This window comes from Ochotona princeps, chromosome 33 (assembly GCF_030435755.1).
Source record: "Ochotona princeps isolate mOchPri1 chromosome 33, mOchPri1.hap1, whole genome shotgun sequence".
Taxonomy (NCBI): Eukaryota; Metazoa; Chordata; class Mammalia; order Lagomorpha; family Ochotonidae; genus Ochotona; species Ochotona princeps.
The window spans coordinates 2,724,987-2,737,535 of NC_080864.1; the positions used below are offsets into that span (position 1 = coordinate 2,724,987).

Genomic DNA, 12,549 nt, shown 5'->3' on the forward strand with positions numbered 1-12,549 from the left:
TCAAACGAAAGGAGAATTCACAGGAGCCATTCCTGCTCCGTGTTTGGTGCTTTGAAGGTGAAAGAAACAAATGCCCAAGAAGCACTTTGCAGTCAACTGTAACACTGCCATTCCTGGCATTATGACACAAGGCGCCAGCTATTGACAGACTGAGGACGGAGAGACAACACAATTACGCAGCTGACCCAGCCTTCCAGAGCCCAGCCTGGGCCACCATCCTCCATGATGCCACCAAAGCAAGTCTTCAGTGAGATCCACCTAAAGGCCCCACCTGGCTTCCTTACCCGGTTAGCACCACCACAAAGTCCATCACGTTCCAGCCGTTCCTCAGATAGGATCCTTTGTGGAAGGCAAATCCCAGGGCAATGATTTTAATCCCAGCCTCGAAACAAAAAATCCCAATGAAGTATGGTTCTGTGTCATCCTGCCGGGGGGGTGGGGGAGAATTGTCAAGGTCAGCATTTTCTGTGGAGCAGAGGGTGCCAAGTCCCGCCCCCAAGCCATCTCACCTGCCTCCCACCTCCCAGCCCCGCCACAACCACCTGCCAAAACTCTCTGGTCCCACAGCTTTTGCAAGAAGCTCAGTGAAGGTCCCTTTCTTCTTGGCCATTTCCGTCGAAATTAATTTAAATTTAAGACATTTGATTTTTTTAAAAATAGTGATTTATTAGTGTGAAAGATACATAGACAGGTCGATATATATATATATATATATAAAATTTTCTATCTACTGATTCATTCCTCAAATGGCCTCACAGGCTGGGGCTTGGACCAGGCTAAAGCCAGGAATTCCATCTGGGTCGCCCCACATGGGTACAAGGACCCAAGCACTTGGGCCATCTTCTACTGCTTTCCCAGGTGGATTAGCAGGGAGCTGGATGCAAAGTGGAGCAGCCTGGATTCCAACTGGCACGCCTATGAGATACTGGTGGCATTATGGACTGTGGCTTAACCCAGCATGCCACAATGATTGAGAAATGCAGTACCTTAGTCACAGGGCAGGGCCCCTCCCTGAATGAGAAAATACCAGAAGCTAAAGAACCAGAGGCCTGTGGGCTGCGGCAGGGCTTGGGTACTGGCGAGTGGCTCGGGAGTTGTTAACATTCTGAATGTCCTCTGAGAAGGGGTGTCCACACACAGGAAACACAGCGAATCGGGATGAAGAAGCTGAATGACATCACAGAGGCTCCAGCTGAGTGATGTCATAGTGGAGTGAACTGTGTGACATCACAAAGGGATGACCAGCCAGAAGCCAGCATCTATGGTTTATAGCCCACATCAATGGCTCAGGATGAACCAGGCTTTCAAAGAAAGATTCTAGGTGGTATAAAAGCCAGTCCACATGGGCATCTTGGTAAATGGCATTTCTGGGACCATTGGGAAAATGCAAACACTGAGCAGGACTTCAGTGACGCTGCAGAAACCACTATGAGCTGTGTTGGGTGTGGCCATGACCTTATATGATCTGCAACTCCGGCAGCCCATATGCACTTCCGGCCACCCGGGGCGGCCACACCCCCCGAGAAAGGCAAGCCAGGGAGATTTTTTTAAGACAAAGTGAGGGCAAAGCTTGTGACAGCAGTTCCACAACTGCTATTCAAGCTGGGAGGTGAGTTTATGGGTGGCTCAGGGTACACGGGCACTTCAAAGAGTTCGTAGGATGTGATGCTTTCATGGATGGTCAGGCCCTAGCCGCTGGCCTGCCTTGTCCCCAGTAGACACAGGGTCTGCTGAGCGTCCAGGGTGGGGAGGGCAGTGACAGCGTCCCTTCCTGCAGGTTACTGGAGTTCAGGAGAGACTTGGCTCTTGGAGCAGGTGCTGTGGCGCAGTGGGTTAATCCACTGCCTAGGCTACCTGCGTCCCACATTGCAGCATCGATTCAAGTTCCAGGACTTCTGCTTCCAATCCAGCTCCCTGCTAATACGCCTGGGAAGGCAATGGAGGATGGTTCAAAGGCTTAGGGATCCTGCATCCATGTGGGAGACCTGGATGGAGCTCCTGGTTCCGGGCTTCAGCTTGGCTCAGATCTGGCTGTTGTCCCATGTGGGGGAGTGAACCAGCAGATGGAAGCGTTCTCTCTCTTTCCAGCCAACCCCTTCAAATAAAACAATTCCTCAAACAGAACAAAGATCTGGCTATTGGCTCCAGGACTAACAGCAAACTCTACCCCCAGCCCTTACTCCCCCACCCCAAATCCCCAACCAATGTACCCCTTACAGCAAAGCAGCAAGCCCGCAGGGGGCCGTCACTCACCAGCCGTTCCGACATGGGGGTCTTGTCATCATCCGGCAGGTGCTGCTCCAGGGCGAGGACAATACAGTTTGCTATGATAGTGGCTAAAATCATATATTCAAAAGGAGTGGTGGGAGTTAAGGAAAACCTTTCCAGCTGGCTTAAGAGCAAAGGGGAGCGGGATACTGCAAGAAGCTCCTGGCTCCTGGCTTCGGATCAGCTCAGCTCCGGCCATTGCGGCCACCTGGGGAGTGAGCAAGTCAGCAGATGGTAAAATCTTCCCTCTCTGTTTCTCCTCCTTTCTCTAAATCTGACTTTCCAATAAAAAATAAATAAATTTTCAAAGAAAATGACTCCCCCCTCTCTCCACTTAACAGGTGCAACCTCTGTCCTCGGGGCGGGTGCTTTTGAGCTGGCAAACTCATGTTTCAGTGGAGGAGTAAGGCTTTGACTGTAAAGCAAATTCACAAAGGTTATCTCCACAAATTTTAAGCTAGAAAGAAAATGTTGATACCCATTGCACCATCTCGCTCCAACAGTCCCTGTTCAGGGCACAGAGAGTACAGTTCTGGTCACCCCTGGAGGAGAGCAGGTACAGTATGGGTATGACACACACACACACACGCACACGCACACACACACTGTGTGTGTATGTATATAGATGTATGTATAGACACAATGGCCAGACCATAGGTCTTGGAGTCTTAGTTTTCAAGACCTGAGGGGGGGGCACGTGGCTCTGCCTAGAAGCCATCCTCAGGGTACCTACCCCCAGGTAGTGGAGGCAGGGGGCAACCTCCACTGATAGGCCTCCACAGCGCCCCCTGGAGGAACTTCTTTGGGAAAAGATCCACTTGGCACAGTTCACATCCATGACACTGCCAGCCTCCCCCACCACACACCCCACTCCAGTGGGCGGGGCGGAAATGCACCGTAAGTCACCACCCCGCCACCTCTGAGAAGAAAATTGACCCCTAGGGCCAGTCCATCCAAGCCTGTCCTGGCCATTGTAAGGTACCGGGCAGTATCTGTGGTCCCCAGCCACGGGCACTTGCTCCTCCCTGCTGAGACCAACCCAGTGGCATCTCCAGAAGCTACCTGTGTGTTCTGCGGCTGGTACAGCCCCCGTCCTGGCTGTCCAGCATGAGAAAGTGGCATTTATCCTGATGCCTCTAAAACCCCAAATTTTAACTTGCAATAACTTGTTCATTTTCCGTGAACCCTCCGAAAACCTAGTTTCCACTCCCCTTAAAAACAACAACAACAACAAAACAAAACAAAAAACTCTTCTGCTTCCAGATGAACTTGCTTGTTATTTTCCCCCCATGTTTTGATCTAACTTTCCACATACTTTTCATGTAACATTTTTGGGGGGAAATTGGCTTTTCTCTTTTGGGATATTAAATCAGCTATGGCACAGTGGGTTAAGCTACCATTTGACCACACCATAGTTGAGGGCCTGGCAAAAAGTCGTAGTTGCTCAGGGTTTCCCAGGCAGCTCTCGTGCTCATGCACCCAGGAAAATAACAGCTGACAGCCCCAGGGCTTGGGTCCTGGCCACTCATGTGGGGAGACCCAGACGGAGCTCCTGGCTCCCAGATTCAGCCTGGCCCAGCCCCAGCCACTGCAGCCATTTGGGAAATGAACTAGTGGAAGACCTCTCTTTCTTGCTCACTCTCACTTTCTTTTACTTTTATTTTTTAATTGGAAAGGCAGATTTACAGAGAGAAGGAGAGACAGAAGGATCTTCCAACCATTAGTTCATCCCCCAAGTGGCTGCAACAGCCAGAGTTGAGCCAATTCGAAGCCAGGAGCCAAGAGCTCCTTCCAGCTCTCCCACGCAGGTGCAGGGTCCCAAGGCTTTGGGCCGTCCTCCACTGCTTTCCCAGGCCACACACATGGAGCTGGATGGGACGTGGAGCAGCAGGACACGAACTAATGCTCATATGGGATGCCACACTTGGAGGTAGAGCGTTAAGCCAGCAGAGCCAACATGCTTGACCCTGTCATACTTCCTTTCAAATAAATAAATGCTTTTTTAAGTTCAGTCTTCCCTTTTTCCCTAGTGTAGACAGGAGGAGGTGTGTCGAAGCAATAAATTAACAATAAAACAAAACCCACTGGCCAGGTGGAAAGATTGATTCCCCAGGGGTTGAAGTCCCCACCAACGCCAGGAAATCCAGGCCTCCTTGGGTCCCCAGCACCCATCTCCACCTCCAGATGGAAACTGTACACACTCTCTGAAAAGCACAACCCCAGCAGCAGGCGCAACGCAGGCAGCCAACTAAGCCAACCCTGCCACCCGCCCGTCTCTGATTGGCTTCCTGCCTCCAAGCCTGCCGGTCATCAGGGGCGCCAGAGAACAAAGCTAACTGGGTGTGCCACTTCGCCCCACAGCCTGGAAAATGAGAGACAAATATTTGTACACAGCGGAGCTTAGGCCAAACCCTGTGCCGGCCTGATTGGAATTCAACTTGGCGAGGCCGCCTCGCTGCCAGCTCAGCATCTTTGGCTTGTTGCTGCAGCAAAAACTGTGGTCATCTCCCTCTTCTGCCCTGGCCTCTTGCCTCACCCTCCCTCCTCCCACCCTCCACCTCCACGGAGCACAGGCTGGAATACACGCCTGCCTTTGTACAGCAGTTCAAACTTCCAGGAAGTGTCTCAGCAGGCCGGCGGCAACAGCCGTGGCACACAGCACCCTGACAGGCTGTACCAAGCACCTGTCAGGATCTGATCCGCCCCAGGTGGTCACCCTCCAGATACATCGGGGAAGCTTGGACAAACAAGGCCAGGGGCCAAACTGCACACCCCTTCTCCTTCTCCTCTCATCTTTCCGTTCCTTGTCGCTCATCCCCCCTCCAAGCCCTGCAGACACCCACCACAGACGGGTCCTGAATAGCATCCCCTCCCCACCAGCCAATCTCTCCAGACTGTTACTCACTACAAGGATAAGGCCAGCTTCCACGGGATGCACAGCGGAAAGTCCTGGCTTAGGTCTGTTTCACGGTTTAGAGCTGAGAGAATGACACATCCGTACAGAGGTGGGGTACACCTCTTTCTCTTCCCCCTACCCACAAAGCCTCCTCTGCCACCAAACAGAAGTTGACAGACAAGCCAAGGTGTGGGGGGCTGAGAAGGACACCGCCAAATCTCGATGAACCCAAGCTGATCTTGGAACGTATACACAGGAATCAAGACAAGACAAAATATGCCAGCTACATGCACTCGGGAGCCTTCAGGGGGTACTCTTAGAAGAAAAATCCAGTCTTCAGCGCCCACGAGGCTTTGTCCGCCCCGACCCAAGCCACATGTTTGCCCCGACCTCTGCACCTGCCATTCATCCCCACCCTTCCTTCCCTACTTGCTGTCCTCATGGTCTTTTCAAAGTGCACTTCCATCCACTGCCTTTCTCCACATCTTACTTTTTTTCTCTTTTGGCCTTCGTCAATCGGCCACTACCATTTTTTTTTCTTACAGCTCACCACCTTCCCCTAGGTTTTGTGTTTGCACAGGCTTATTCTGTGGGTTGCTTTGTCCTCCACCCGCAAGAGCGTGTCCACTCTTTGGAAAGTGTTCAAGGAAGCAGTGAGGGAGGGACTTTAGTGGATCTCGCCTTCTGTGTCTCTCGCCCTCATCTTCCAGGGCTACATTCAGCCCCTGGAAGACTCAGGATGGGCACTGGAGCAGGGAGGCATGCTGCCCCCCAAGCAGGAGTTAAGGTTGCCCTGGTTTCGGTACAGGCTGGGATGGAGGTGGGGGGAGGAGGCGAGGTTCTTTTCAGTCCTTGCCTGATCTTCCCAATTTGGAAAAACTGAAATCTTGCATGAGCAGCAGCAGCAGCGACCAACCGACCAACAGCGCCTCGGTGAGCCGAGCCGAACCGTCGGGCGCCCTGATTGGTTGGAAGACGAAGTACCTGTGTCAGCAGATTGCAAAAGCCTCCAGCAGGCCGCTTAGGAGGCCCGAGGGAGGGGGGAGCACTGAAAGCCGAGATGCCTCCCGCCTCCGGGTGGGAGGGAAGGCAGGAAATCAGGAGAGCCCCAGAGAGGAGAGAGGTCTGAGGGAATGTAGGGGGTGGCGGGGGGAGGGGGTGCGTATGCAGACACACGAAGGCTCTGCCCCCTCCACACCCAGATGAAGGCTACCCACCACCAGCACAGCAGAAACCTGCAGACACAACTGCCCCATCCCCACCCCGGAAGATGGGATGACAAGCAGAGCTGCACCTGTAATTGCTGTCTTGTTCTTGGGACCCAGGCCATCAAGAGAATATTCTCTCTATCTACATGGGTGAAGTGACAGGGCCGCTGGTTCCTGCTGTCTTCCCAACTACCAAATCGTGCACCCAGCCGCTTACGGCCAATCTCCAGGGACTGCTGGGAAAACCAAGCCAGGGCTGTCCCACTCTTCTCAACCCTGTCTCTACACTAGGGTATGGAAGGGAGGCGACACCCTTGAAGGAGTCCACCAAGCAGCCCCCAAGTTGTGGGGGAAAGCTGCCCTGAACCCCTCTCGCTTTTCAGCCCCGTGGATACCATGCTCGGCAGCAGCCAGGAGCGGAGGAGGAGGAGGAAGTGAGGACCAGGCTCTCCGTGGACGGATTCAGAGCGCAGACACCGCCCACGGTGGGAATGTCTGTGTTCATTCCTCCTGGGTGGGTTCTGCTGTGAGCTTTCCAGATAAGGAAAGAAAGGCTCAGGTTAAGACAGTGAATGGTTCAAGATCAAACACAGCCTGGCAGCTGGTGGTCCCCGAAGACCACTCAATCACTCACAGGAAGTACATGCTGTTGCTTTTATGTAAAAACTGGAGTGAGAGTGCCCTGGGGACCTTAACCATCTAAATCAGACCTCACACATGGCACCTGCCCCAAGTCCCCACCAGCTGCCACAGCTGTCGTCATCAGCGACCATTGCCTGTTAAACCCCGTCTCAAGTGGATCCCACGCATGACAATTTCAACTTCCAACAGAGTCCCCCATTCTGAGGCCAGGACTTCCAACCTTGCACCACACAACATCAGCCAAACAGCAAGTCAGCAGAGCCGGACAGCAGCCGTGCGCTTGGGGGTCTCTGGCCAGCACTGTTTTCAGCACCACGGCCAGCACCAGGAGCCTGTTGCTCAAGTCCACCTGGTTAGAACTTGAGGGCTGATCCTTCCAGGAAGGGGTCCGGAAAAATCGGACAGGGGGAAAATGGGAACACCCAATACCCAATCGGCTTGAGTGGACTGTGTTTCATACACTTCCCCAGCTTCGAACACTTGGGTTATGGAATGAGACATCTCCCCCTGTGGGAATTGTAAATATCCACCTGAGACACAGCAGGAAGGGGTTGGAAGAATTGAGGGGAAACTCAGGCACACGTGGCTTTGACCTTGGCAAAGGTAGTTTTCCTCTCTGGATTTTTGTTTCCTTGTCTATAAAATGAGAAAAAAAATTGCACCTTCCCTTGCAGTGCAGCACAAAATACCCAAAGTGCAGGACCCTTGGTATTTTTTTTTAGGCCGGTTCCTATGAGGATTGGGGGCAGGGGGACGGGGAACCATATCTAAGGGTGGGTGTTATCTTAAGACACCATTTGGCAAGTTGGAAACCCCTACTGGAGTGCAGGGGTTGCAGCCCTGGCGTCTGCTCCTAACTCCAGCTTTCTCATGACGCTCATTCGGGGTGGCGGCAGGGGACAGCTTAAGTCCTTGGGTCCCTGCCAGCCCCCTGGGAGTCCTGGATTGAGTTCCAGGCCCCAGGCTTCTGCGCCCCAGCCCAGCCCCAGCTGTTAGGAGCAGTCGGAGAGTGATTCAGCAGATGGGAGAACTCTGTCCGCAGTGTATCTTTCAAATAAATTTTAAAAATACAACATGCTTATGAGAACATATAATGGGGTGCTTGTGACAACAAACTCCCAACATACGTTTATTTTTATCACCATAGCTACTACTAGTATTGTGACAGGATTCCACCAGGTTTTTTATTTTATAGACTTCTTAAACATTATTTTTATTGGAAAAATAAATTCACGCAGAGAGAGAAGGAGAGCTACGGACAAAGATCTTTCATCCACTGGTTCACTCCCCAAACGGCTGCAATGACTGGAGCTGAGATGATCCATGAGCCAGGAGCCAGAAACTTCCTCTGGGTCTCCCACGCCAGTGCAGGGTCCCAAGGCTTTGGGCCGTCCTCCACTGCTTTCCCAGGCCACAGGCAGGGAGCTGGATGGGAAGTGGGGCAGCTGGGACTCGAACCAATGCCCATATGGGATCCCAGTGCTTGCAAGGGGAAGATTAACCAGCAGAGCCATTGCACTGGGCCCTTTTAGATTTTTTGCCCACTGTCTTTCTCTCACAACTCCCTTTTCAGGCAGGTCATAGAAAGTCAGCCAGCAAACCTAAGAGCTATCTCACACACAGGAGAGATGACATTCCCAGTATCCTACAGCACTGTGGGGACACGGAAACACACAATCCCGTCAGTATTTTATGAATGACCAGAAGAGAAAGTAGTGTTTCAAAAATGCTGACAAGCTTGTTGGATCACAATATACTGTATCAGATTTAAACACATCATGCTATACCCTCATAAAAATGTACAGTAAAAAAGTGAGCAGTCAGATTAGCAATTATGAAGCCAGCTGAGATACCCACATCCTACAATGTAGCCGGGGTTCAAGGTTCAGCCACACCTCCTGACTCCAGCGTCCTGGCTCACATGAATGCTGGGGAAGAAGCATTGATGACCCAAGGAACTGGGCTTCTGCCCAGAACCACACTGAGTCTCTGGCACCTAGCTCTTTTCTTAACCATCGTGGGCATCAGGGGAGTGAACGGGCAGGTGGGAGTTCTCTTTCTCTGCCTCTCAAATTAAAAAGAAACAGAGGAGCCAGCATGGTGCTGTAGCATGCTAAGCCTCTGCCTGCCGTGCCAACATCCCAATATGAGCTCAGACTTGAGTCTTGGCTGCTCCATTTCTCACCCAGTTCCCTATCATGCACCAGGGAAAAGCAGCAAAAGATGCTGGTCCAAGAGCTTGGGCCCCTGCACCTGTGTGGGAGACCCAGAAGAAACTCCTGGCTCCTGGCTTTGGATTGGCTCAACTCCGGCTGTTGCGGTCACTTGGGGAGTGAATCAGCAGGTGAAAGATCTCTCTCTCTCTCTCTCTCTCTCGCTCTGTGTAACTCTTCTTTAAGTAAAAATAAAATAAATCTTCAAAAGAAAGAGAGGTGATGATGAGGATGCCTGGATTTGAACCCAGCTCCCAACTCCAGCTTCCTGCTAACCCTGGGAGATAACTGTAAATGTTCAAGTAGTTGGGCTTCTCCGAAGGGGCGTGGGGAGACTTGGTTTGAGGTGCTAGCTCCTCACCATGGCCCTGGGCTCGTCTCAGCCATGGCCTTGGACCCAGGGACCCGCCACAGCCGTGGCCCTGGGCTCACCCCAGCTGTGGCCATGGGACTGCCCCAGCCACGGTCCTGGACCCAGGGACCCACCCCAGCTGCAACCCTGGGCCTGCCCCATCTGCTGAGGGCAGCAGGGAGTGACTCTGATGACAGAAGTCTGTCTCTGTCTCTCAGATAAATGATTTCCTTTAATCGGTTATTAATTTTTGCTATGCGACTGTCACCAATGGGAAAAAAAAAATCTCCCGGTTTTGCTGTTTAGGCCCCTCTTCCTCTCCACTTGCCTCTCTTGGTTCCCAGCATGAGACTAGACTCATTGATTTTTTTTTCCCGGCTGATTCTGTCTTTGCAGACCGGAGACTTGCAAGAACTACTTTTTATTATCATTATTAATACATGGCTTCATTTTTTAAGGAATATGAGAAGCCTTTAGCAACTTCATGAAAAGGCACCTGCTTGATAAACCACATGTGGATTTCAACTTTTTTTTTCGTACTAACAGAAGTAAATCCTGGGCTCTTTGTTCCATCAACTTTTTAAAGTAACCTTGTCTGGATGGAGGTCCTTTGTATCAGTTGGAATAGAAACGTCTTATCCCACCTTGTCCCCTCTACCTGGGGGAACCTCCATCCACCAGCAGCCTGGCGTTTATCTCGGGCTCTTTCTTACCTTGGCACCTTCCAGTTCCACCAAACTACGACTGAGATGCGAGGATTCACACGTGGCCTTGCTCCCTGCAGCTGCTACTAACACATTACCTTCCCAAGGAGCTGCCACATGGAAAACTCCCAGCCCTAAGAAAACCACCAACCCCTTATTTCATTTGCTTCTTTCACTATTATAGTAATTTTTTTTGAATGATACAGACACACGAGAGGAAGAGAGAGATCTTCCACCTGCTGGTTCACTCCCCCAAATCACTGGGGCCAGCCTGAAGCCCAGGAACTGGGAGCCAGGAGCCAGAAGCCAGGAGCTCCATCCAGGTCCCTCCCACATGGGTGCAGGGTCTCAAGCACTTAGGCCATCCTCTGCTGCTTTCCCAGGTGCATTAGCAGGGAGCTGGCTGGAAAGCGGAGATGGGACTCAAACCAGCGTGCACTGGGGAAGCCAGCACCACAGGTAGTGGTGTAACACACTGTGCCACAGCATAGACCTCCCACAACCAGGGTTTCAACTACTAGGGTTACACACCTGTCCTGTGTTGCTTTTCCGAAACAATTATCATATGGAACAATTTGTAGTCTACTTGGCAGAATGAAGTCAGGCTCAACTGCAAATATTCCAGAGGTCCCAGAGATGGAGTCACCTATCAACATGGTAGCCATGTTGGCTTGTACGCAATACACGCATCCCAACACGCAGTGACATGTGACTATTTACACGCCAGTCCCTCTTGCTAAAATATCAGCCCCGGTGGGGTCTGCTCTCAGCTGTATTCCCAAGGACTTGCAGGGAGCCAAGGGCTGGAGACCAAGCAAGTACTCCAGAAGTGTTATACAATGAAAAGATCATCTGGCCCAGCACAGTAACCTAGCAGTTGAATACTCCTCGCATTGTATGCGCCCAGATCCCAGGTGGGCGCCAGTTCGTGTCCCAGCGGCCCACTTCCCATCCAGCTCCCTGCTTGTGGCCTGGAAAGCAGTCAAGGACAGCCCAAAGCCTTGGGACCCTGCACCCCAGTGGAAGACCCAGAAGAAGCTCCTGGCTCCTGGTTTCGGATCAGCTCAGCCCAGCCATTGAGGCCACTTGCGGAGTGAATCAACGGACGGAAGATCTTTCTCTTTTCTTTTCTCTGTATATCTGACTCTCCAATAAAAAAAAAATTAATTAAAAAAAAAATGAAACGATCAACTCCAAGACCAGGGAGGGCTCCAAACTCTTCAGGTGCACAGACATGCAAGGATGGGCGAGGGCCACCACCATCACAGCCACCACATGGCACAGAGGAGGCTCTTCCATGCCAAGCGGGATGACACCACCAAACTCATGAAACCAACTGCGGTCTCTGCCAACAGCCGCATTCTCTTCTCCATGCTCTGTCCCATGGTGCCACTGACCGCCACATGCCAATTCTATCCTCCAATCCCTCCCCTCAATGCATCTCCCTTTCCACAGCCACCTCTGCTAGTCACTTGTGTCATCAGCAGCTTTAAGGTTACCCTAAGAGACCCTCTCGATTCTCCCATCTTCCTCAGCTTACAGCAGGTGCACCACCGGGGCCCCACCAATGCCGCCTACGATATCAGCAGCCAAGCTCTCAACAGCACCAGGCCAAGTCCTCGGCCCCTCCCAACACCCAGAATCTCAGCGGACCTCTGCAGGTGTCCGTCTGGTTGGCCTGCTCCAGACGCAAGGCAGAGTGTGAGGCCAAGTGAGTAAAAACCAGACACCAATACCAAGTTCACATGTATGAACTCTCCAGAGACAACACACGGGAGAGACCAGGAACCGGGGGGTTGGGGGTGGTGGGGAGAAAGATGGGTGACCAAAAGATGAGCACCAGGTTTTATTTTAAGGAAAGTGATTCAGAGTTGGATCAAGGTTGGAGTGGTTATGCAACCAGTGACACTGAGTCACACACGTCAGGAGGTTGGCTTTATGGCGCACGCTTGTCACCTCAAACCTTTTAGGACCTTGCAACTCCTGAGACCAAGAGCCAGGAACTCATTCCAGGTTTCCCACCTGCACGCCCCAGACCCAAGCCCTGGCGGCATCGCCTGTTGTTTCCCAGGCTGTGCCTGAGCACAGAGCTGCGGTCAGGAACGGAACCTATCCTAACGTGGGATGCAGGCTTCCCACTTCACTGCTCCCGCCTTGGGACCCTGCACCTGTGTGGGAGACCCGGAAGAGGCTCTGGGCTCCTGGCTTCAGATCGGCTCAACTCCGGCCATTGCAGCCGCTTGGGGAGTGAATCATCGGATGAAAG

General features: G+C 52.2%; 1 protein-coding gene across 4 annotated transcripts in view; it reads right to left on the reverse strand.

Annotated features, from left to right (window-relative positions):
• The window catches only part of CACNA1A (calcium voltage-gated channel subunit alpha1 A), a 158,169-nt gene that overhangs the window by 100,548 nt on the left and 45,072 nt on the right, over window positions 1–12,549 (reverse strand). For 3 of the 4 annotated variants that reach the window (XM_058657746.1, XM_058657747.1, XM_058657750.1), the window contains 2 exons: window positions 2,254–2,359; window positions 285–424 (listed from right to left, as the gene is read on the reverse strand). In XM_058657746.1, the coding sequence (XP_058513729.1) occupies window positions 285–424; window positions 2,254–2,359 (246 nt within the window). Of the gene's footprint in view, window positions 1–284; window positions 425–2,253; window positions 2,360–5,970; window positions 6,104–12,549 lie in introns of those variants that run through there. The other variant, XM_058657748.1, reaches the window with a different exon arrangement.